Raw genomic sequence first — 27,644 nt, forward strand, 5'->3', positions numbered from 1 at the left:
ATTCAGGCTCATAATGATAATGGCATTTTAAATAGATAGATACTCGTATAATATATCTGGGGCCTAGTGCTAGTTAGGGTTATCTAGGGCCTAGAGAACAAGCCGGATTTAGAGGAGGATACAGCACTATGGACCATATTATCCAAGTCGTCAGAAAAATCATAGAGCGGTGCCAGGAATACAAACTTCCACTATGCATGGGTTTTATAGACTGTGCGAAAACGTTCGATTCCATAAAAAAAGGTTCTATACCTACTCGATGCACTCAAAAACCAAGGAATCCCTGTGCGCTATGTTAATATTTTTAACAATATATAGGTACAGTAGGCAGCGCAACAGCATCTCCATAAGCCATCGCTCAGATTTCCTATCAGCAAATGAGTCCGACAAGGTGATAGAATCTCACCTAAAATATTTACAGCTACCCTAGAAGACTTAGTCAGGCAACTTGACTGCAATGACAAAGGGATCCCCATAAATGGAGAATTTCTGAGTCATCCGCGCTTGATTGCCGATGATATTGTAATTTTTTTCACAAGAGAAGATTTCCAAACCAGAATGCAGGAACTCGCTGAAGTGAGCAACCAAGTAGGCTTGAAAATAAATGTAACAAAGATGAAAGTCATATTCAACTGCTTTCTGGGCCAAAAAGAGATCCTCATCAATGGCGCTCAGCTCGAACAGATGAAAATCCACATCTTTCTGGGACAACAAGTGTCTAGGTATAGATGGGTGACCGGACAAAACAGAACATAACAGAACAAGACAAAAAAGAACACGACAAAACATAACAGCCAAGGGAAAAATGAAACATTATTTTTTGTGGAATCTATTTATTAATTAAATTTTAAACGAAATACATATACTTATATATAAATATTTATTATTTAAAAAAAAAACAATTTTTATGTGAAATCATTTAGGTATAATATTATATACTTTCATTTTTTTTACAATACTGTTATTTTGAAAATAATGCATTTTTTATATATAGAGTATATAAAATTGTATAATGTAATCACTGCATGTTGGCCATTTGGTGTAAATACCTCAATTTATTTGATTGATTTTGATAATCATGTACGACAATTGCCACTCAATTACTAAGTATCTCATACTTTTTATTTATAACTTCAAGGCGACCTGTATGAGCACTAGCTAATAATATTCGGGGTGCAGGACGAAATTAAAAATCACGAAAAAAATGTTTTTTTGTCTCTCCTGTAAAAAATTGCGCAATCGTAACGCTTAGTTTGAATTTCGCAAATTTCACAAGAGAGACAAAAATCATACATTTTGTAAAATTTGCGCAATTCAAGATAAGTGTTACGATTGCGCATTTTTTTATATCTCTTAATTATTTTTCGGGATTTCGACCCAAACCCATCCTAAGCTTGCCGGCAACACCGAGTTAAATTTATTTGAGACTTTCTAGCGAATAGTAATGCAGAAATTAGGTATATAATTTGATTTATTATTGCGTACTGAAAATCTCTGCTATTAAAAATTTATCAACATAATAGAGGTGGGACAATTTCGAGATTAAATTTATATTTTTCCTGAAAGGTCATAGTTATATTTATAGCTGTTCTGTTTTGTCATGTACTGTTTTGTCTTGTTCTGTTTTGTCAATTTCGTTGAACATAGTTATCACTCTCCCAATTGGCATTACCAGTGGCAGGTTGGTTCTGCACCTTGGGAGAATAAACAACTGATGGTCTCTATTTCTAAGATAGTTATCAGGGACACACAGGTCAACACTGCCCAGAATGGCAGAGTTCTCATTTATACCTTGTATAAGTCGAAAAAAATACGTAGCTAAATAAAGATTTCTTCTAAATTGCAGACTGCAGTATGTAAGCATGCCTAAGAGAAAGTCAGTTGGATAAAGCCACAGATAGTATCCATACAACCTCAAGTAAAGGAGTCTCAAGAATTTCTTCTGTACCCTTTCCACCATAAGGCCATACTTCAACTGGTGCGGTGCCCAAACAATAGACCCACTCTCAAGTCTGCTTCGAACTAAAGAATTAAATAAAAGCTTTAATACCGTAACATCTGAAAAGACCCGGGAAGTACGCATGACGAAGCCCAACATTTTAAGCGCTTTGTTACAAATGGTAACTATATGGCTAATAAATGTCAGTTTACTCAAAAACGTAATGCCAAGATCCCTTACAGGTGATATTCGTGGATGTATATTAGATGACATTTTTCGCAGAGTAAAGCTAGGCTGGAGTGCTTTTGGCCGCCTGAATAATGTCTTCAAAAATGACATTCCATTGTGCCTATAGCGCAAAGTGGTGTGCTTCCCGTAATCACATATGCGTGTGAAAAATGGACCCTAAGAAAATAGAGATCCTGAAACTTGGGGTAGCACAACGCGTAATGAAGAGGTGCATGCTGGGCATAAAGCGAAAGGACAAAAAAGGAATGAGTGGATAAGGAAGCAGACAAGGTTTTGCGATGTGATAGAGTTCATTAAAAGTCTCAAATGGAGGTGGGCTAGACACATTGCTACAATCAGAGACGATTGTTGGACGAATTTAGTCATCCAGTGGTATCCAAGAGGTACAAAACGACCGTAAAGTAGACCTAGAGGCCGCTGGATCGATGAAATGATAAAGTTCTGTGGAAGTACGTGGCGACGGAACGCATAGGAACGAGAGAAGTGGAAACAGCTTTAAGAGACCTTCATTCAGCAGTGGATAAATTCAGACTGATGATGGTGATGATGATAAGTAGTTCAAGTCGACACTTTTACGAGTCCTTAGTTACTAGCTATGAGACTGAAAATAATTATTTAGGTACCAGATGGAAGACATGTTAGTGAATAAGACTGTCTTAAACTGCCTATAGGTACGCAACTTATTACTATTATATCGTAATGTATATGTGAGTAAATTGTGTGTGGTAGGTACATAATTATTATTTGTAATGAAACCCTTTAAAATGATAAATAATAATAAAAAGTGTGTCTTAAACTGCCTATGTCTTGATTATTACTGTTGTGTATTTGGTGCAAGATGTGCCTATGTCACTCTTATTATCCTTATTTCCAAGTATTTTCAAGAAAACATGTCTGATTGTTTGCCATGAGCTTGTCAATTTATCTTTATTATAACCAGTGGTTCATGATGTGTATTTAAAAAATAATGATATTACGTAATTATTGTTGACGAGAAATAAACAATCTCTTGTAGTGAACAATGATTGATATATTTGAGATTGGCACTTCTTACATTAAGCCTCAGATTTTGTCACCGATTTTGATAAATAGGTATAGCAATTCATAATATGACAGGAAGCTGATTATAATCAGGTTAGAGGCCAAAACGATGGCAACACTGCTGAGTGGTGTCCAGATTTTATTCTCTGTTGGCGACATTGTCATTGTTTTTGCGTGGGTACTGTATGGGAATAAAAATTAATCATCTGCGTGCAAAATACGTAAAATGGATGTCAAAGTTGAACCAGATGTAAGCGAATCAGACGCGGAAAGGGAGAAAAGCTGTAATGTAGACGGAGAGCGACCAAACATTTATATAAAACAAGAGATTCCCGACATTGACAGTCACTCATTTGAGGTTAGTTTTTTCCAATACCTACTTTTAGCAAAATATGATAGGATTCAAAGGAAAATTGCTGTACTGTAGGCATGTACAATGTAACAAGATTATTTGATAAACGCGTTTTTCAATGTATAGCCTAATTTTTATATGACAAATCATGGCAGCAAAAAACGGCTCTCAGCTGACTGCGATGGACACGTTCTTCATTTTTACGATTACGAGGTAAGAATGGAGGGGAAGGGAGGTGGTTGCGATCGTGTGCGCTTCCCCGGCGAAGAAAGCGACTGAAGGGGATTGTTGGCAACGCTTGTAAAGTCATTAATCACCAACCTCAGTAATTGGCAAACAACATGAAAAGAGAGTTTGAAATCGGAACATGTCATATACAAAATAAAGAGAGGCGCATTTAGATGAGTCACTGCGGATGATTATTCATAGTGAATTGTATGCGGGCATTCACTTTTTTTTACACGTGCAATTTCGGTGGAGGTTGGAATTCAAACAATTTGTCATTGTTATGTGAATGCAGAAATTTCATCGAGAGAGAGAGGAATAGGAAAAAGAGGCGCTGATGGATAAAATCATGGGTAGCGCGATGTATTGTCATGAGAAATATGATGCTTGTGCATGCGCAGCATTTTTCGAATGATCCGAAGTCATCTAAAAGTAGAACCAGTTGAACTTCATTCACTTATGATTCCTGATGATCACTTTCGATGATTCGTTGATGAATGTGCGTTTATACGGGATTATAGGGTTAATTCCTCCACTACGATTGTCAAAAGTGAATCATGTAAACGGGGCTTAGGTAGTTAGGTACAAGAGATTTTTTCGCGAATGTTTTTAACCAAAACTGTATTTTGCTTTGAAAACCTTCATCGAGCTATTTCTCCTATATTATGTTTATTTTACCCTGAAATTCAAGATTTTAACTATTCAATTTGAAAGACGTCCATCATCACTCTCTGGAATCTAATTTTTACTTACTTTTGTACCACTGTAACCACTGGTTAAGAACATTCTGATTGATCTGTAGGCATTTGTGGTTTAAGACTTTAAAACACATTCCTTGATAGTTTAAAGCATTTTATGAGCATATTTGCAACATTAAAAACTCCGTGAGAGCGGTCCACTGACAAAAATACTTTTCGTGCATGTAATAAACGTCTTAACAGTGGTTTTTCTCTGTTATCTTCCTCATACGCGGCTTTCTCTTCTGGTTGTCAATCGCTTCCCAGCTGAATTCGGTCGAAAATATAGGGGAACCTTCTGATCTTATGTCTCACAGTTTCGAGGCCAATTAATGTCATCTCCTTAGGACGGGGAGGGTAGCAGGCGTGAAGGTCCAATTATTGTGAGTACAGGCTGTTATCATATGTGTGCAAAGTTTTGTCACCAAGAATCAAAACAAGTCACTTCCGCCGCCAAATACGGACAACCAACTAATCTCTACCTACGGTCTAGGGTTGCATCCTCTTTCACTCAGCGTTGGCGGCTCTTTAACTGCATGTTCGGTGTTTCACGGCATCTCTCAGAATTTTGTTTGAGCTAAAGATAGTTTTTGCTAGGCGATATTATTATTTTAAGCTATACATTGAATAGTACATCAAATACATAATCTTAATTCTTTTTACAAGTTATTTTTATAATTTATTATTACTATAACACCCACGGTGGCCGCTCGGCTTAAGCGTTGGACTATAAAGACGTGGGTCCCAGGTTCGAATCCTGGGTCTGGCAAGTACATATATTGTTTTTTTTAATTTGTGTGTGTCAGGGTATGGACCTAATGGTTGAGCAAGTGGCTGACATCCATTTCTCGTAAAAAACAAAATCTGTCAATACAAGCCTCCACTCTGTGGAGACCCATATGATCCTATCAGGATTGGACATGGTCGAAAAAAAGAAATATTTACTTGAACTAAAATTTATTGCATGTTTTGAATTTAGTTTACTTCAATAGTTAATAATTAAGGATTTTACATTAAAAATGGCTTATTTCTATTATTCATGGCGTTAGCTTTATTTGCATATTCTATAATCAGGTGACCTTGATTTTTTTCTAGCATTGGTACATGCATGTATAATATATAGACACATAATCCATTGTTTACTCTAAATACTTACTTTTGGCAGCAACACACGATATATTATGGCTCTCTTGCTTTAAGTTGTAAAACAAATCCTAAGATACTTACCGGTTACAGCTTGCTTTTATGCTGATTGGCTTTAGAATGAATTATATATTACAGATAATGATTTTAGGCTCGAGTTTGATTTAATATATTATTAAAATGATAGATAAATTTCATTAAGTTTGCTTCTATAATTATTTGTATGGAAAAGTTCCTGAAAATTGAATACGGTTTTCGTTCCTTGAGATTTGGCCTTGATAAGCTGGTGCGCCTAATATACGGTTGTCCCTTAAATATTTTGTAGGTATTTGCAAGAGTTTATAATATTAAATATAAATTATTTTTTTATCGAAATTTCTTTAAGAGCCATTTTGTGTGAGAGGGAAAACGAATCAAGTGTGTCTGAAAAATTATGTGATATTTTTACCCACGATGGCCACGTGGCTAAAGCGCTGGTTTCTCGAGTCGAGGGTCCCAGGTTCGAATCCTGGCTCTGGCAAGTACTCATATTGTTTTTTTTCAATTTGTGTATGATTAAGAGTATGAACCTAATAGGTTGGGCAAGTGGCTGACGTCCATTTCTCGTAAAAATAAAAATCTGTTAATACAAACTTCCACTCTGTGGAGGCCCATATGATCCTATTAGGATTGAACATGGTCGAAAGAAGAAGAAGAAGAAAATGATAACATAAATTAATGATTCCGCATGTATACCCTTTTGGGCGGACAATCAAATGCAATTGCTTCTTGCGGATATTATTTGGTGAACATTACTATTTGTTTTATATTCGTCATTATAAGTGGTTTTAAAAAGAAGGATCGTTAAACGGGATAATGCGAGTAGACGGATCAAATGATATACATCCTGAGACTTTAAATACACTAATAAGCGATCAGAACTCGCTCGAAATACGAAAACTCATGACATACCTATAAAAAAAGTCTCTTAACAAGGTAGATTATGAAACGCATATTTTACATCATGGAACAATGGTAGTCATAGGATGAAAATAGTCACAAAATACCCAATCTGCAGTGCGACTTTTTAAGCATTTGCACTTGAGGGTGCAACTCTTCTCCGCAAAGGTCAAATTATATTTCCCTAAGCACGCTGTGGGTGGGTATACTCGCGACTTTCACCATTTCGCCTTGCCGACATTCTATTAGCAAAGTTTTCTAGTGTAACGTTTCTTTACTGGTCTTAAGTCTTCAAATGGTGTTATTTTATAATTTTAATATCGTCGCACCAACTGATTACTCTTTGAAAATTGTTGTTTTTTTAGTTTGTCCCCGAAAGCTCAGTGACGGCCAAGATTGCGAGTCTCAAATCGTTGTCGGATAATACTGATATCCAAGATCCTTGGGAAGACCTACAGATCGACGAACATGATATTAAGAAAGATGTCCTGGAATACAATGAAAAGTTTAGAGATATAAACGTAACCTGTCGCACTGCTAGAGGTGTTCAATCAAATGTGAAAATCCCTGAACTATTAGAGGCTGTTATAGAATTGAAAAAAAAATCGTTTTATAAAAAAAAATTCTTTTGTAGTATATGTTTTGATTTTTTTCAATCGTTCGACCAAATGAAACTTCACAAACCATTACATGAAAACACATTGGCGAAAATGACTAATTCCGAATCAAGGATGTTTAAATGTGTTAAAAGTAATTACTCATGGAAGCGATTTTGTCACATGAAGAGTCAAGAAATGATTCATTCAGTTGAAAAAAAGTATAAATGTGACAAGTGCAATTTCTCGTGTGCACAATCAGGTAGCATGAAAATGCATAAAATGACTCATTCTGGTGAAAAGCCATTCAAGTGTGAGGAATGCAATTACTCATGTGCAAAGTCAGGTAGTATGAAATTGCATAAAATGACTCATTCTGGTGAAAAGCCATTCAAGTGTGAAGAGTGCAATTACTCGTGTGGCAATGTAAGTAACATGAAGGTACATAAAATGACTCATTCTGGTTAAAAGCCATTCAAGTGTGAGGAATGCAAATACTCGTGTGCACTAAAAGGTAATATGAAATTGCATAAAATGACTCATTCTGGTGAAAAGCCATTCAAGTGTGAGGAATGCAAATACTCGTGTGCACTAAAAAGTAATATGAAATATCATAAAATGACTCATTCTAGCGAAAAGCCAGTCAAATGTGTGAAATGCAATTACTCATGTGCGAGGTCAGATAGCATGAAATTGCTAAAAATGACTCATTCTGGTGAAAAGCCATTCAAGTGTGAGGAATGCAATTTCTCGTGTGCACTTAAAGGTAATATGAAAATACATAAAATGACTCATTCTGGTGAAAAACCATTCAAGTGTGAGGAATGCAATTACTCATGTGCAAAGTCAGGTAGCATGAAATTGCATAAAATGACTCATTCCGGAGATAAAATTTAAATGTGATTATTGCAATTACCTATGTGTTTCATCAGGTAGCATGATATTACATAAAGTTAGTCATGTGCGACGTCAGCAAGCATTAAATTGCATAAAATGACTCATTCTGGTGAAAAGCCATTCAAAGGTGAGCTATGTAATTACTCATGTGCAACGTCAGGTAGCATGAAATTGCATAAAATGACTCATTCTGGTGAAAAGCCATTCAAGTGTAAGGACTGCAATTACTCGTGTGTACATGTAAGTAACATGAAGGTACATAAAATGAAACGTTCTGGTGAAAAGCTATTCAAGTGTGAACTATGTAATTACTCATGTGCAAAGTCAGGTAGCATGAAATTGCATAAAATGACTCATTCTGGTGAAAAGCCATTTAAGTGTGAAATTTGTAATTACTCTTGTGCGACGTCAGCAAGCATTAAATTGCATCAACTGAAACATTCTGGTGAAAAGGCATTCAAGTGTGAGATATGCAATTTCTTATGTGTGTCTTCACGAAATATGAAATTGCATAAAATAACTCATTTTGGTGAAAAGCCATTCGAGTGTGAGGTATGCAAATACTAGTATATAAATCACTAAAGTGTCGTCACGTAGCATTAAATTACATAAAATGACTTATTATAGCGAAAACCCATTCAAATGTGACTAGTGAAATTACACATGTGCAAAGTCAAGTAGCATGACTTTGCATAAAATGACTCATTCATATGAAAAGCCATTCAAGTGAGAGGTATCCAATTACTCATGTGTACGGGTAGGTACAATAAAGGTACATAAAATTATTCATTCAGGTGAAAAGGTATTCAAGTGTGAGATATACAACTCCTTATGTGTGTCGTCACGTTCACGTCAGGTGAAAAGCCAATTAAATGTTAGGTATTTAATTATACGTGTATGTCGTCGAGTACTATGAAATACCATAAAATGGGTCATTCTTGTGAAAAGCCATTCAAGTGTCAGGAATACAATTTCTCATGTGAAAGGTCAGGTAGCATGAAATATCATAAAAGGGTCGTCGGGTAACATGAAATTGCATAAAATGGCTCATTCTGGTGAAAAGCCATTTAAATGTGAGGTATGAAATAGTCGTGTGCACTATCAGGTATCATAAAATTGCATAAAATGACTTATTCTGGCCAAAACCTATTTAAGTGTGTGGGGTCTCCAAAAACTCATGTGCAAATTCAGTTATCATGAAGAGACATCAAATAACTCATTATGGTAAATCTATATAAATGTCAAGATTCTAATTACTCATGTGAGTCGACAGGTTGCAAGAAATTGCATAAAATGACTCATTATGGTGAAAAAACATTTAAATGCATAAAATGTAGTTGCTCATGCAAGCAGTTTTGTTACATAAAGAGACATAAAATCACTCATTCTGTTGACCAGACATTTAAATGTCAATATCCAATTATTTCTTGTGTGTAAATGAAATCACAAAAAATTATTCATTCTTAAGAAAGGCCATTTAAATATTATGATATTAAATATAACTCATGTATAACAAATGTGACCAGACGTCCTGTTTTCAAGCGGCCTGTCCCGGTATCCTCGAACACAGGTTCGGGACGCCGAAATGTCCCATTTTCGAAAAGAATTAAACTTCTGACCAAAATACATACATATTGTCACGAACACGTTTAGTGTGCCCCTGAGAGGACACTCCCATATGGAGTGGTACCATCCAATCGCTCGATCTGATCATAATAGTCAATGTACCACCGGTTATATAGCAATAAGCTCACGACCCCCGACAAAGACGAGCCATATATGATGTATGAGGAAGTCCTACAGTTGCCCCAGCAGGTCCCACTGCTCCTCAGGGTGAACTGTAGATGAGATAAGTCGGTCACAAGGACCATGAAGGGTGATGGTAAGAATGTAAATAACGATGGAGTAATAATAAAGTAGTAATTAAAATCCAATTAATAAGATAACTACGCTCATAGTACAAAAATTATATGTCTTAATTAAGATGGTAGTAATAGGTATTTCATGATAGTAGTAGGTAATTGTAATGTTAAATAAATAGTTTATAGGTATATGAATATTGAAATGACATAATATTGTATTGGACTTCGATTAAAAGTAAACAATGTAATTGAAACGAAATGTATCTTGTATTGTATAACGGCAATGATTAGGTATTATCAGTGTGTATAAATTGTAAACCGACATTAGTATATAAATTTGTAGACATAATTAGAGTATAATGTTAATATAATTAGACCCGCGAAATTAAGCTAGATAATAATTAATCAATATTTTAATCGATTTAATTAGACGAGAATCGATCTAGACCTGAGCTCCATACATAGCATCTACGTAGCATCTAAAACATTCACGAGGTACTGAATACCTCTGACTTCTAATTCCCATCACATCCGTATTACATATCATGCGCGGAACCAACGTATCTCGCGCGCGATCACCCGCGGTTTTTCTCGCGGGGCCATAAACATACGATATCCCAAATACGAGCCGCTCTCTAGGCGCTGCGTCCCTCATTTGGTATCTGGACAGTTGTCTCCCTCGCACAACTGGGTCAATTCCCTATCCCGAGTATGGGGACAGCTTACCCTTTCATATGTGGAGCCCCGTCCTTGTTACGCAATCTGCAGCAAGCGCGATTTCTCCATACAAATAAACTATTAACGATAATTAGAGCTGCGCGTGTCCGATCAGATTGAAATTTGAAAGACGTACGCGTCTTTGGACCGCGGAGACTTCAGTTGTTTTATAAAACGCGTAACTATAAGGGTTCGCGAGATATAGAGCTCAGGACAGGATTAATTTTACCGCCTTAATTATAAATTAATTAGATATAACTTTTATATGTACGCATAGAAAATAAGGACTAGTATTTTAATAATTTTAATTTTTATCATAAATGTATGCGTGGCGCGTGTGCGGCCCACTTATAGGTCCGAACTTGTGGCTCCCGCCACTCAGCCAGGGAGAGGCTTACATCGCAGGGTGTATACTCATATGCTAGCTTGAATGGTGACGAGCAGATTGACGTATCACACTCTTCGATGCGTTGAGTTTTCGCTTGGTTAATTAAAATCTAAAACTACAATACAAGCTAAAAAACGCTTTCATTGTAGGGAGAGCAAAGCGAGATCTCGCGCTCAGCGGGGTGCCGCGAAGGCGAATTTGTGCCGGCTGCTCGCGCCTACCGAATACGGTTGCTTTCAGCTCTCTCGCGACTTGCGGTTTCGCGGGGCGATCAATTAAGTCCGAATCTCATAGTGAAAATGATATGTGGATTTTTGACCCGTGGAACGCTCGCCCGAGGAGATGAAATCTCCCGATTCGAATAAAAACCCAGGATTTTCGAATTCTGTATCCAGTTTTTCACTGCTTCCAGGGCCGAGTCCACGCTGGGCGTCGGTCTGATATTTCATTCAAATTCATATATTTGTGCAAGTCTGCACAGGAGTTTGGGACCACCCAACTCCCCCTTTCCTTCTGCGGGTAAAATACCTAAGTTGGACTTTGTCGTTTCGGCGCGAGAAATCGTTTATAAATACCTAACCGGGTAAAATTTCGTGAATAATTTTTCGAACATAAATACCTATCTGGTACTTTAATATTTTCGGTGTGTGAAATAATTTATAAATACCTAACCCGGACTTATAAAAATCTCGTGAATAATTTTCGGACATAAATACCTATCCGGTGCTTTAATATTTTTGAAACAAATTGTAGAATTTTTTCTCGAATTAATATTTTTTTTTGTTACGAGTGTTAATGTACTTTATCATTTGACGGATGACCGTATACTGTACTTCGAACAATTATGTGAATAATAGTAACTTTTGAACAATAATAATTATAATATGATGGACCCTTGTGAACTTTTGTGAACTTTTGTGAACGTGAACAATATATGGACCTTCCGATCCGATTCCGACTATTAGTTTTATTCTGGTACCAACTACCACAAGACCTTAGCCTGTGACTCCTGACATTGACAACCTTCACTTCCATACCCTTGGAACTAGCCGCGGCAGTGGAGGCTCCCGTCAATATTACCTATTCACTTCACAACGTCACAGACACTAAAAGTGTTTGCACTGGGAAAGTTTCAACCGAATCTCGTTGGGTGGAGTTGTTCAAACACTTTCGCGCCAATAATTTGGATCACAAAATTTTTCATGTAATTATTGAATATATTTAATGTCTGCCCCAGTAACGTCCCGTGGGGGTAGGCAGATTGAGCGTCGCTTGGGGGCGGCAGATACTCTAAGGGCGGCAAATCGAGGAGAATTATTTGGTATTATATATAAATTATATAGTTATATTATTATATATAATATAGTTATATTATTATATATAATATAGTTATATTATAATATTAGTTATATTATAACCAGGGCCCTGATGTTAGAACTTGCGAGTGCCAGCTGCCCGGTCGACATGACGTCATATGACATCATTGTGACGTACTACCGGAGTGATAATAGCGCTCGAGAATATAACGCTACTCCGACAGCGGCGCTATTCATTGTCACCATACACATATAGGTGTTTCATCGTAATAATATCTACGGTGGGCACTGCGCGCGGGCGGCATGCTTCGAGCGTGTATTGGCTGACGTCACAATTACGTCATGTCGTCTGGTGCCACACGAGTCGATAGTTAGGAAATCGCGGTGCAGAGCGTTGGAGATGTTTTTTTTTATCCAGTACTTACTACAGTACAGATTTTAGTATGATGTCACCACGCTTCTCGAGGAATTTTTGTTTTATTTTTGACTGCTCTCGTTTCGTATACAATACCAATAAAAATATTTTTTACTACTCTTGGCGCGTAGACACATTATGAATATTATGATAAATGTAAAACACCAAAAACCCTTAATAAATCAGTCATAAATCATAATATAATAATATAATGTCATTTACTCAAATTAAAGAGTTCCTTTCATAATAGTGATATTATGTAGGTATGTGCGCAAAAAAACAATTATGTCGCGCCATAGGTGGCGCCGAACAAGCAACGAATGTAGGTATTGAAACAAAATAATTACTATATAGATTTCAACGTTGGTGACGAAGCAAGGAAACTTATGGTAGAGATTTATAGGTAGGTACATACTGCCGTATTTTTTAATTTATCCAAATATTTTTGCCAGTCACTCCTGAGATTTAAAAGTTGCCGGATGTACCTATTGCAAAATAGATATTCATAATGATTATTAATCCATTGACATTTGACATAATCATATGCATATAATAGGTATTTACGTTAAGTACCAGCTAATTGTAATAAAAATGTACACTAGTAGGTACCTACCTAGATTATATCGTATTTATCGTGCTGTGAATAACAATACCTTCTTTTAAGTCGATTTTTTGTAAACATATTTTGTGCCGATAATAGTGTGGATTTGTGGTTTATTTCAATCATCAACGGTTGGATGTTGAGATTATTAATTAATAGTGTATTTATGATTAAAAATAGGTTTATATTAAATAAATAATGAGGAAAATTATTTTGTTTACATATTGTCGCGTACAATAATAGCATAGAAAAAATGGTGTAAAAATATTACGTCTGCGTAGGTATTACTAAATGATACATACTAAATGTGTCAGATATATCAACCAAATGGCATTTCAGACTCTGGTGATTTGGGTAAGTGTTTAATTAATATTATATTTATTCGCTTATTTATTTATTAATATCTAAATTTAATTTTGTATGATTCAGCTTAGTGGTAGGTATATATTTTGTTAGTAATGTATCCATCCATACCATGCCCCCCACAAGGGGGAGCTGACAGAGCTCTAGCCTGGGTCCCGGGCTCGATAAGTGAAATAAACACATATCACAAATTTGCTCGAATAGGAAAAAATTCGCCTGCGGCGCTATTTTCTTCAATAATGTTATTATTTAAAATTATGTGGTTGTACAATACAATTTAAAATTGTGTAGTGATACTCAAAAACTCCATAATTCAAATGGGTGTATTAAAATGTACAAAAAAACACTAAATATACACATCAATTTTAACGCGTACATCATTTGGAAAACATTACTGTAGAGCGTCACACTGCCTTTATCCTTAGCGATAGGTAGGGGGGCTGCCAAAGATCCTAGCCTGGGGGCCCGCTTCAGGATGCGAGGGCCATGCTTCATACAACACATTTCTTAGATATTGGAGTAATGAAAGGATGATTAAAAAAATGGGGCGGCATTTTGATGCTGCCTAGGGGCGGCATTTTGTCTAGGGACATCACTGGTCTGCCCGGCACCAATGCACCCGTAGAAAGGGTCTTCTCTCTTATAAATAAGTTGTAGACGAGTGAAGAAACACAGTTGAATGTAGCAATGTTTATTATAAAATTAAATTGAAAAAATCCTGCCAAGAATTTCATTTGCTTTTGAAATCAACACCAGATATACCTACCAACTAAATTTGTTCTTCGGATAATATAACATCAGATAAATTTTCATGTGTGTACTTTTCATTAATAAATAAAATAATATGTACTATTAAAAATATGTAAGAAACTCAAGCTTTGTATAGTGCCTACTCAAACATACCTACCGATAATCTTCAAATAAATAATCGAAATAGGTAACCTAATATGACATGAAAAAAACATTACTAGCTTCTCAATTAATTGCCTTATGTGAAAGTGTGAGGCGCCTGAAATCGATAAGTACCATCCTTTTTTTTTATGTGTCCCGGTTTGGGGGAAAAAATAAATGCTCTCGTTATGTATAACGTTAGGTCACATGAAATCACACAATGGTTTATTCTGGGAAAAGCCATTTAAATTTGATGCATTGAATTACTAACGGGTATTCTCATGTAGCCTGAAAGTGTATAAATTGACTCATTCTGGTGAAAACCCTTGTAAATATCGTCGCCTTAGGATAGGTTTATCGAAAACAATACAATGTGAAATGTAAAGGCGAGGACAAAAACGTTCATTACCTTATATTTCAATGCTCGTATATCAGCTTTCATTTTTATTTATTTTTCAAAGTGTGAGATACATTCTATTTGAATATATTGAGTAATCTAGCGACATTACTTATTTTATTCAAAATAGTTTGTATTTATTTAACAGCAGATTCTGCATTTTAGCAGCGATTGTTGTTATACATAAAATAAAAAAAAATAGTTGAATTTAATATTATATACTTCAGGAAGTATTTTAATTGTCGGTCATGCAAATACATTGAAATACCAACGGCCATACTCCCTGTCCAAACACACATTGAAAACCCTTTAAGTATTGAAATTACAATTATTTATTCTTGCTTGCACACATCTCGTCAATTAAAAAAATTAAGTCTTATTATTTTCAACATCTATACTTACGTAAAAATTTCATTATTTTAGAATAATTTTGCAAGTTTATAAATAGAAGGAATTTTCGTCATTATGTATTGAGTTGCATATTTAAAAATTCATTATTCAATATTTTTTTCATAAAAGGTTTGTATATATGGGCATTTTCGCCAAAGTTTGTACATTGCGTTTTTGGCATGTCCCATGACTGATTGATTTTTTCATAGTTATTATATTATAAAATATTGGAAAGTTATGTATTTTTAACATGCAAATTTATTAATTTACTCTATTCAATCAGTTAAATACAACTATCTGACCTGTATATATATTTAATTGATTATTTAGATCGAAAGGTAGTGTGTTTTTACCATGTCCCACCCCTAAATTCAAATAAACAAAGTCTGATTTCGTCATTAATTTTGAGTGTGTAAAATTAAATTCGTAGTGTCTTCAACAGCTTACATTATATATTTTTGGAAAATATATAGTTTTTCCGTAAATTTGGACCAATATTGAAAAAAATCACGTTTAAAGTGTGTCCCATGATAATTGAAAAAGTGGAATTCCACATTCCGTTACCACGATTTTAGCATGAAGGCGAAAAATTTCCACTATAAATATGTTTTTTTTAATGTAGCAACACTTTTGTAAAACACTGATCGCCAGTTACAATTTAAATTGTTGGTGTGTGTCGGTATCGCTATCGGAACAGGTTGCTTTCTGGGTTGGTCATATAAGAAGTTCCACTTCTGTTACCACGATTTGTAAGGTAAGAAATCACCTATTTCTATTTTACATACTGTACATATGGAGCTTATCTTTCATACTACAGATATAATAAATCATAACGCATGTTTAATAATAAAACTAAGCTAAATTTTGGCTTCAAACACTTCTGAAACAGATTCCGTTACTTCCATTACGAAACTATATTGGTGGTGACGTATATGTGGAATGTAAAAGTTACGAAATGGAATGCATAAAGTTGGGTTTATATTGTGTGTTTAGTTCTTCATAGATTATAAAAAGTTTTATTTTGTCTGTTCGTATGAAAAACAAAAATATTTTCATTAAGAAATATAGAAAATAACCTGACTATATAATAAAGATTAAAAAAGTATGTGATATGTCTGAATACGCAAAACTAGCGCAGATAAAAGTATGGAGAGATAAAAAAAACAACAGAAGGAAAAGAAAAAACACCAGACTGAAATAATTGCGAGACAGGCACTGGCTCTGTCATACCTTTCTGTTATACGCCACCAAAATTTTAAAACTTATCCATACATTTTAGGCAACGAAATTTATAAAAATGTATGAAAAAGTATTTTTTTGTCACGTTTAACAGAAATGTGTACCCTTTTAGATTTAATACCAGGAACTGTAGGTATTCGCGAAATGTCAGAAAAGTACGTCTTGATTACAATCAACCTGTTTATCTACATTTTATGTTGATGAATACAAATCAATTTCAAGACAAAATACAGTCGAACTTGGTTATTACGAGGAAGATGGGACCGACTGAATTTGCTTGTTATAAACGTTACTCGTTATATCAGAGAATAGGTATTTTTAAATGAGCATGTCACATCACACAAAAAGTCGAAAATAAAAAATCTGGAAACCATCGTAAAAATCCCCGAAACAAGCTTGGCATTCATAAACTACAAAAGAAGTTGTTTATTGTAATGAACGCTGGTAAGTACCTACGGACTTCACAAACCTTGGATTTTTCAACCATATGCGTGGATACTTTTTTATTATTGTCGGCGAAACACCAATAAAGTAGGTACTTAGACACTTTACTAGTGTCATAAACGTAATCCTACCCAGGCGGTATCCTGTCCAATCGGATTTTATGGCTTAGGGTCGAAATAGTTTAAAACGATCGACACATTAATAGTATTTTAGCTCGGTATATCCGATAAGTCGCTCGTAATAACAGTGAATAAATTAAATGTATGGCGAAAATCATAAACCAAATGTCAACAAATGTTTCCTTATTACATCCGAGATCTCGATATGTTCGAGGTCGTAATAACCGAGTTCGACTGTAATTATATTCGTAAAAGTTATATACGCCGTGCCGCGCTAGGAACTCGCGTGCGAATCCCTTGCTGATTTAATTTTTTTCATATATTGTTGATTTGCTTTAAAATATTTTTTATCTGAGTTACAAATAATATAAATTCCAAATAGAAGTTATGGTAATGTGTGTCAAAATTATTACCTACCTTATTTTACTAGTATTGTGAAATTTATTATAAAATATGTCTATTTTAGTGATTAAGTTTGATTTGTTTTGTTATTGTGACGCACGTTGAATACATATCTGACTATCAAAAAATTCAAATAAATTTCATAAAACAAAAATTTGTTTTTATGGTAATATGTAACTTTAGCTTTACAAATTACATTCCGTTACCATTTCGTTCCTTTCCGAAAATGTCCCCAGAAAAGTTGAACGTTAACTATTTTTCATTTGATTATTAAATGACGAAACTTATGTATTTTTCCAATAAAATTTAGTAAAAGTGATCTGTCTTTAAAAAAATAGCAGAACGAACATTGATTGGTTATTTCAAATACTAAAGGAAAAATGCTCTGCCATTATAGACACAGGGTAACGGAGTGGAACGAAATGTGTCCAAGAATTAAAATTCAATAATATTTTTTGACTATTTGTAGTTTTATTTTTAAGTGTATGGTTTTTTAATCTAATAGAGCTCTTTTAAGTGATAAAAAGTGTCTCATTCATGTTTTATAAGCTAAGTTTCGTAGTCACGGAACGGAAACTTATTATGCCCAATTTCATAATAAAAATGATATAAATATTGTAATAATCAATATTTTACTGAAAAATTGCTATCACCAATTCAGCAATAGAACAAGGAATCTGCTAGCTATATAAAAATGGTTAATTTGAGTGAAAAAATAATATTACCCTAATTTCAAACATGTACAAACTTTGGCGAAAATGCCCATATGCTTTCTACAGCAGAGATCCCCGATTGGTCTTCGGTTTGTGCCAGAATCTTCCCGAGAATTCGTAATACTACTAAAATTTAAAAAAAAAAAAACTACTTGAAACCATAGATTTTAATACCGTTCATAAAGTGTTTCATCATAAAGTATACCTAAACTCGATAAGCGCTCTTTTTTCATTATTGATCCTTAAAATACGGTAGTGACACGGCCACCAAATGCTGGCATTTTTGTAACGGTTTTATGACTTGACAACTATTTTGGTCTGATCTTAGTAGTCAATTCCTACGCTGAGATGTGAACATCTACCTCACGACGAAACTAAAAAAAACATGTAATAAGACTAGCAGTTCAGTCTGATTAGTTTTCTGCTACTCAGGGTGAGCTGCTGATGGTTTTTCAGGTGACCAAACGGTCATTATAAGTAAAATGGGAGTACTAAAGGTATAGAGTATAAGGTTAAATAAGTAATTCTATTTTAACTATGTTATCATTGTTATCTTAATGTTGTAAATCATGTTAAATTCATAACTAATTCAAATAAACTAACTTTTGTATAGAATCAAGCGAATGTCCTGAAATAATATGATGTTTGGTTTATATAAAGGCTTCAATGAAAGAAGGACATATATATATATATATATAATGTAAAGTATTATAAAGATAATTATAAGATTATCTACATTACATATTAATTTTTTGCGAAATAAACATACGCGCAAGAATTCTTGAGTAGGTGAAGAATTATAATATGAAATAAACTCTAAATATTTCGTAAGAAACTAAAATCAATAACGTAATCGATCTATTTTTGTACAATGTACAATGAATAGAAATGAAGACATTTGGTTAGCATACGATTGGCTAAATATGAAAACATTTCCGATCAATGGGCGACTAGTGTAATTATAATCGAACGTAAATGTCGACATATAACTAGTGTATGATTCGCCAGAAATGTTGTCATTTTTCCCTCCGTACCCCCGGACAGCGTCCAGGTTACTAAGTTTCCCTTACTACGATTAGATTTCGAAAGACATTTAAAGTGTAACAATATTGTAATTATTTTGAATACCCCGCGTTCGATGTAAACAATTGCATCACCTTACGATGATATCATTCATCATCAGCCGCGCATAGCAGCCGGTTTACAGTACCTCTACGAGGACCCAAGTACTCAAACCGATAGTCCTTAAACTTAGGAGGACAGTGACTCTCACCCCTTGAATTTGTGTGACGTGTGTAATAAAATAAATAAATATAAGAAATAATATTAAGTGGATAAAATAAGTTTTTTTTTTGTAAGTAAATAAATACTTTCGAATTTAATAAAATATTTGTGAATAAGTTTTATAAATAATAATAAAAATTAAAGAGATCTTTAATTTAACACAGTCCCGTAATCATAATTAATCAGTACCACAGTATAGTACGTGTATACAGTGACATTGAATTCGAACCTCAGCTGATTCTGACGTTTCACCCAGTGACCATGAATCTTTTTTAAATCAAAATAATAATATACCTACTAAACTCTGACGTCATCCTCATATCGGGTGGCCTCTTCAGGCTATTATAACATAGTGTTACTATGGTGCGTTCATAGATGCCATTAAAAACTCTTACTTTGACCACCCTCTCCGCTCCCTCGCTAAGCTAGCTTAAAGCAGGGGTTCTCAACCTGTTTTAGGGACAAGGTCAGTTGAGAATTTTAACCCCCTGCGTTGATACCAGGACCGGGGTGTCGTCAGTAGGTACCAAAATTTAAATATTTTTATTTTAAATTTGTTAACGCTGCATTCAACCTTAACTGGAAAAGTTATAAATTCGATGTTTGGATACAAACTAATTTTAGAATTTCAAAATGATTGGTGGGTAGCATCAATAATTATTATTGTCCAATAATAAAAGGTACCCATTGGAATAAGCGATTGACTAACGCAATGTGCAATGATTAATAGGAAGGTACCCAAACTTTAATTACCTACCTAATAAATTAACTCTAAAAAGCTGTGAATTTTTGTAGGCAGCCAAAAGTAATACATTAAATATTATTATTTTAAAGATGAATGCCGAACGTGGAACATCGATACCTACATAAGTGACGTCTATGTGAGTTATGTACACGAATCTTAAGACTTGACACCTGAACGCGAGCCGCTATTTTGTTGGTATGGCTTGTAACAATATATAACTTCATGTGTGTATTACCTTGGCATGGGGTCATGTATGATATCGGTGAAATCGTACCAACAATCACCCAGCCATTATATATCGTTAAACATCCGACTAACTCAGAAACAAATTTGCAGCGGTAAAGCATACGAACCCAAATCCCTGTAAGAAACAAACCTACTTATTTTATGGGTCGTGGAGACTTAATGGAGAGTTAATTTCTGAGGCAAAAAGTTGCCATCAATGTTCATAACGTATTTATTCCAGGGTGCGAGAATAAATTACGTTAGAGGCTGCCAGCAGAAGAAGAAAATTATGAACTTGTTATCACTATAACTAAGCTTACCATAGTTATAAATATAAACAACAAAATCTGTTTATTAACAAAAGTATGTACCTACAAATGAAGAATGCAAAAGGTCTGCGCAGCAGTAGGTACCAGTCGTACTTCTCGCTGGAATGAATTATTTTCATAACTTTATTTTTAAATTTTTTCTTATAAAAAAATGCATGTAGGTACTTAATACTAAAAAAAGTTCAATTTGCAGTACGGTAGCGTCCGTACCGTAGACTGCTGCATTCGACCTTGGTCATCTGACCAAATTAATATATTTCACGATCGAGAAAATACGCTCCAAAGTTGCGGACTTTCCTAGTAGACACAACATAATATTGTATTGAATAATTTTTACTAGATAGGTACCTATATCGATTTTCTCTTTAAAATGTTTGAAAAATTGGACCCACATGACAACATACCCGGTTTGGGATATGAAAATATTTATATATTTTCACAACAATGACAATTTCATCCATCTGTCATCCAGCAGTGGATTGATCCTGGTTGATGATGATAATGACGATATTATGAATGGGTAAAGATATCAGCAATTTCGATAAATAAAACAATTGATATGACCGACAGACACACAAACAACTTAGAGAGGCCATCACCCAGCTGTGGATTGATTCAGGCTCATTATGATAATGGCATTTTAAATAGATAGATACTCGTATAATATATCTGGGGCCTAGTGCTAGTTAGGGTTAACTAAGGCCTAGAGAACAAGCCGGATTTAGAGGAGGACACAGCACTATCGACCATATTATCCAAGTCGTCAGAAAAATCATAGAGCGGTGCCAGAAATACAAACTTCCACTAAGCATGGGTTTTATAGACTGTGCGAAGGCGTTCGATTCCATAAAGAAAGGTTCAATACTCGATGCACTCAAAAACCAAGGAATCCATGTGCGCTATATAAATATTTTTAACAATATATAGGCACAGTAGGTAGCGCAACAGCATCTCCATAATCCATCGCTCAGATTTTTTATCAGCAAAGGAGTCCGACAAGGTGATAGAATCTCACCTAAAATATTTACAGCTACCCTAGAAGACTTATTCAGGCAACTTGACTGCAATGACAAAGGGATCCCCATAAATGGAGAATTCCTGAGTCATCCGCGCTTTGCCGATGACAAAGTAATTTTTTCACAGGACTCAGAAGATTTCCAAACCAGAATGCAGGAACTCGCTGAAGTAAACAACAAAGTAGGCTTGATAATAAATATAACAAAGATGAAAGTCATATTCAACTGCTTTGCGGGCCAAAAAGAGATCCTCACCAATGGCACTCAGCTCGAACAGGTGAAAATCCACATCTTTCTGGGACAACAAGTGGTGTCTAGGTATAGATGAATGTATATTTGATGAAATTTTTCGCAGAGTGAAGCCAGGCTGGAGTGCTTTTGGCCGCCTGAATAATGTCTGTTAAATGATCTACCACTGTGCCTAAAGCGCAAAGTGTTCAACCAGTGTGTGCTTTCCGTAATCACATATGCGTGTAAAACATGGACCCTAAGTAAAAGAGAGATCCCGAAACTTGGTGTAGCACAACGCGGAATGGACAGATGCATGCTGGACATAACGCAAATGGACAAATAGAGGCATGAGTAGATAAAGAAGCAGACAAGGGTTTGCGATGTGATAGAGTTCATTAAAAGTCTCAAATGGAGATGGGCTGGAGACATTTCTAGAAGAAGAGACGATTGTTGGACGAATTTAGTCATCCCGTGGTATCCAAGAGGTGCTAAACGTCCGCAAGGTAGACCTAGAGGCCGCTGGATCGATGAAATGATAAAGTTCTGTGGAAGAACGTGGCAACGGAACGCACTGGACCGTGAGAAGTGGAAGCAGCTTGAAGAGGCCTTCATCTAGCAGTGGATAGATTCAGGCTGATGATGATGATGATGATAAGTAGTTCAAATCGATACTTTTACGAGTCCTTACTTACTAGCGATGAGACTGAAAATGATTATTTACCAGATGAAAGACATGTTAGTGAATAAGTCTGTCTTAAACTGCCTATAAATAGGTACACTACTTATTACTATTATGTAATGTATATGTGAGTAAATGGTGTGTGGAAGGTAGGTACATAATTATTATGTGTAATGAAAACCTTTAAAATGATAAATAATAATAAAAAGTGTGTCTTAAACTGCCTATGTCTTGATTATTACTGCTGTGTATTTGGTGCAAGATGTGCCTATGTCACACCTATTATCCTCATTTCCCAGTATTTTCAAGAAAAAACTGTCTGATTATTTGCCATGAGCTTGTCAATTTATGTTTATTATAACCAGTGGTTCATGATTTGTATTTAAAAATATAATTATATTAATAATTATTGTTGACGCGAAATAAACAATCTCTTGTAGTGAACAATAATTGATATATTTGACATAGGCATTTCTTACATTAAGCCCCAGATATTGTCACCGATTTTGATATATAGGTATAGCAATTCATAATATGACAGGAAGCTGATTATAATCAGGTTAGAGGCCAAAACGATGGCAACACTGCTGAGTGGTGTCCAGATTTTATTTTCTGTTGGCGACATTGTCATTGTTTTTGCATGGGTACTGCATGGGAATAAAAATTAATCATCTGCGTGCAAAATACGTAAAATGGATGTCAAAGTTGAACCAGATGTAAGCGAATCAGACGCGGAAAGGGAGAAAAGCTGTAACGTAGCCGGAGAGCGACCAAATATTTATATAAAACAAGAGATTCCCGACATTGAAGGTCACGCATTTGAGGTTAGTGTGGTCAAATACCTACTTATAGCGAATTATGATAGGATTCAAAGGAAAATTGCTGTACTGTAGGCATATAAAATGTAACAAAATTATTTGATAAACGCGTTTTTCAATGTATAGCCTAATTTTTATCTGACAAATCATGGCACCAAAGAACGATTCTCGTCTAACTGCAATAGACACGTCCTTTATTATAACAATTACGAGGTAAGAAGGGTGGGGAAGGGAGGTGCTTGCGATCGCGTGCGCTTCCCAGGTGAAGAAAGCGATTGAATCGACAACAACTGAAGGGGATTGTTGGCAACGCTTGTAAAGTCTTTAATCACCAACCTCAATAATTTACAAATAACATGAAAAGAGAGTTTTTCATCGAAACATGTCATATACAAAATAAAGAATGGCTCATTTAGATGAGTCACTGCGGATGATTATCCACAGTGAATTGAATGCGGGCATTCACTTTTTTTACACGCGTTTTACTCAATTCATTCCAAAATGGCGTTTAGTGAAATTTCGGTGCAGGTTGTAATTCAAACAATTTGTGATTGTCTGTTATGTGAATGCAGAAATTTCATCGAGAGAAAGAGGAATAGGAAAAAGAGGCGCTGATAGATAAAATCATGGGTAGAGCGATGTATTGTAATGAGGAATATGATGACGTGCGCATGCGTAGCATTTCTGGAATGATCCGAAGTCATCAAAAAGTAGAACCAGTTGAACTTCACTCACTTTTGATTCCTGATGATGACTTTCGATGATTCGTTGATGAATGTGCGTTTACACGGGATTATAGGGATGATTCCTCCGGGAAGATTGTCAAAAGTGAATCATGTAAACGGGGCTTAGGTAGGTACAAGAGATTTTTTCGCGAATGTTTTTAACCAAACTGTATTTTGCTTTGAAAACCTTTATCGATCTATTTCTCCTATATTATGTTCATTTTCCCCTGAAATTCAAGCTTTAAACGATTCAATTTGAAAGACGTCCATCATCACTGTCTGGAATCTAATTTTTACTTACTTTTGTACCACTGTAATCGCTGGTTAAGGACATACTGATTGATCTGTAGGCATTTGTGGTTTAAGACTTTAAACCACATTCCTTGATACTTTATAGCATTTTATGAACATATTTGCAACATTTAAAACTCCGTGAGAGCGGTGCACTGACAAAATTACTCTTCGTGCATTTAATAAACGTTTTAACAGTCGTTTTTCTCTGTTATCTTCCTCATACGCGGCTTTCTTTTCTGGTTGTCAATCAATTCCCAGCTAAATTTGGTCGTTAATATAGGGGTACCTTCTGAGTCTATGTCTCACGGTTTCGAGGCCAATTAATGTCATCTCCTTAGGACAGCGAGGGTAGCAGGGATTAAGGTACAATTATTGTGAGTACAGGCTGTTATCATATGGGTACAAAGTTTTGTCACTAAGAATCAAAACAAGTCGCTTCCGCCGCTAAATACGGACAACCAACTAATCTCTACATATGGTCTGGGGCTACATCTCCTTTCACTCAGCGTTGGCGGCTCGTTAACTGCATGTTCGCTGTTTCACGGCATCTCTCAGAATTTTGTTTGAACTAAAAATAGTTTTTGCTAGGCGATATTATTATTTTAAGCTATACATTGAATAGTACATCAAATACATAATCTTAATTCTATTTACAAGTCTTGCTTTAAGTTTTAAAACAAATCCTAAGATACTTACTGTTTACAGTTTGCTTTTATGCTGATTGGCTTAAGAATGAATTATATATCACAGATAATGATTTTAGGCTCGAGTTTGATTTAATATATTATTAAAATGATAGATAAATTTTAGTAAGCTTGCTTCTATAATTATTTGTATGGAAAAGTTCCTGAAAATTGAATACATTAAAGACTACGGACAATAACTCTACTCAACCTTTGATGATACACGTTGTGAAAGAGTGACTATAAAATTGGTTCTTTGCTATAAATTCCTGTCTTGTAGTCAACTCTGTTGATATTTTTATGAGTCAGTTCAATAATGATTACGGCATGTGTAGTGATCTTAAATTTACTGTCCCAATTAGGCGACGTAAATTACGATTAGTTCGTTGGTTTGGTTTTCGTTACTTGAGATTTGGCCTTGATAAGCTGGTGCGCCAAATATACGGTTGCCCCTTTAATATTTATGTGGGTATTTGCAAGAGTATTAAATATAAATTAGTTTTTAATCAAAATTTCTTTAAGAGCCATTTTGTGTGAGAGGGAAAACGAATCAAGTGTGTCTGAATAATTATGTGATATTATTACCCACGATGGCCACGTGGCTAAAAAGCTGATTTCTCGAGTCGAGGGTCCCAGGTTCGTAACCTGGATCTAGCAAGTACACATATTGTTTTTCAATTTGTGTACTTGTAGTAAGAGTGTGAACCTAATAGGTTGGGCAAGTGGCTGACGACCATTTCTCGTAAAAATAAAAATCTGTTAATACAAACTTCGACTCTGTAGAGGCCCAATAAATCCTATTAGGATTGAACATGGTCGAAAGAAGAAGAAGAAGAAAATGATAACATAAATTAATGATTCCGCATGTATACCCTTTTGGGCGGACAATCAAATACATCTGCTTCCTGCGGATATTTGGTGAACATTACTATTTTTTTTAGATTCGTCATTATAAGTGGTTTTAAAAAGTAGGATCGTTAAACGGGATAATTCGAGTAGACGGATCAAATGATATAAATCCTGAGACTTTAAATACACTAATGGACGATCAGAACTGGCTCGAAATACGAAAACTCATGACACACCTTCACAAAAAAGTCTCTTAACAAGGTAGATTATGAAACGCATGTTTTACATCATGGAACAATGGTGGTCATAGGATCAAAATAGTCACAAAATACCCAATCTGCAGTGCGACTCTTTAAGCATTTGCACTCTCTGCAACTCTTTTCCGTAAAGGTCAAATTATATTTCCTTAAGCACGATGTGGGTGGGTATACTCGCGACTTTTACCATTTCTCTTTGCCGACATTCTATTATCAAAGTTTCCTAGTGTAACGTTTGGTCTTAAGTCTTCAAATGGTGTTATTTTATAATTATTATAATATCTTCGCACCAACTGATCACTCTTTGAAAATGGTTGTTTTTTCAGTTTGTCCCCGGAAACTCAGTAACGACCAGCATTGCGAGTCTCAAATCGTTGTCGGATAATACTGATATCCAAGATCCTTGGGAAGACCTACAGATCGACGAACATGATATTAAGAAAGATGTCCTGGAGTACAATGAAAGGTTTAGAGATATAAACGTAATATCTCGCACTGCTAGAGGTGATATTATTCAATCAAATGTGAAAATCCCTGAACTATTAGAGGCTATTATAGAATTGGAAAAAAAATCGTTTTATAAAAAAAATTTCGTGTGTAGTATCTGTTTTGATTTTTTTCAATCGTTCGACCAAATGAAACTTCATAAATCATTACATGAAAACACATTGGCGGAAATAACTAATTCCGAATCAAGGCTGTTTAAATGTGTTAAAAGTAATTACTCTTGGAAACGATTTTGTCAGACGAAGAGTCAAGAAATGAACCATTCAGGTGAAAAAAAGTTTAAATGTGACAAGTGCAATTTCTCGTGTGCACAATCAGGTAGCATGAAATTGCATAAAATGACTCATTCTGGTGAAAAGCCATTCAAATGTGAGGAATGCAATTACTCGTGTGCACTAAAAGGTAATATGAAATTGCATAAAATGAATCATTCTGGTGAGAAGCCATTCAAGTGTGAGGAATGCAATTACTCATGTGCGATATCAGCAAGCATTAAATTGCATAAAATGACTCATTCTGGTGAAAAGCCATTCAAGTGTGAGGAATGCAATTACTCGTGTGCACTAAAAGGTAATATGAAATTGCATAAAATGACTCATTCTGGTGAAAAGCCATTAAAGTGTGAGG

The 27,644-nt window shown here is 35.1% G+C and overlaps 1 protein-coding gene across 1 annotated transcript; it reads left to right on the forward strand.

Moving 5' to 3' along the window:
• Positions 1–3,455: 3,455 nt before the first annotated feature.
• LOC147076941 (uncharacterized) lies at positions 3,456–27,344 on the forward strand. The gene is made up of 4 exons (XM_085940950.1): positions 3,456–3,587; positions 6,991–7,146; positions 26,837–26,992; positions 27,336–27,344. Exons 1-4 carry the CDS (start codon positions 3,456–3,458, stop codon positions 27,342–27,344), a joined length of 453 nt encoding a protein of 150 aa, XP_085797076.1.
• Positions 27,345–27,644: the final 300 nt, after the last annotated feature.

The sequence above is a fragment of the Rhyacophila brunnea genome, unplaced genomic scaffold, assembly GCF_057557595.1.
Source record: "Rhyacophila brunnea isolate RB1 unplaced genomic scaffold, BYU_Rbru_1.0 scaffold_13, whole genome shotgun sequence".
Taxonomy (NCBI): Eukaryota; Metazoa; Arthropoda; class Insecta; order Trichoptera; family Rhyacophilidae; genus Rhyacophila; species Rhyacophila brunnea.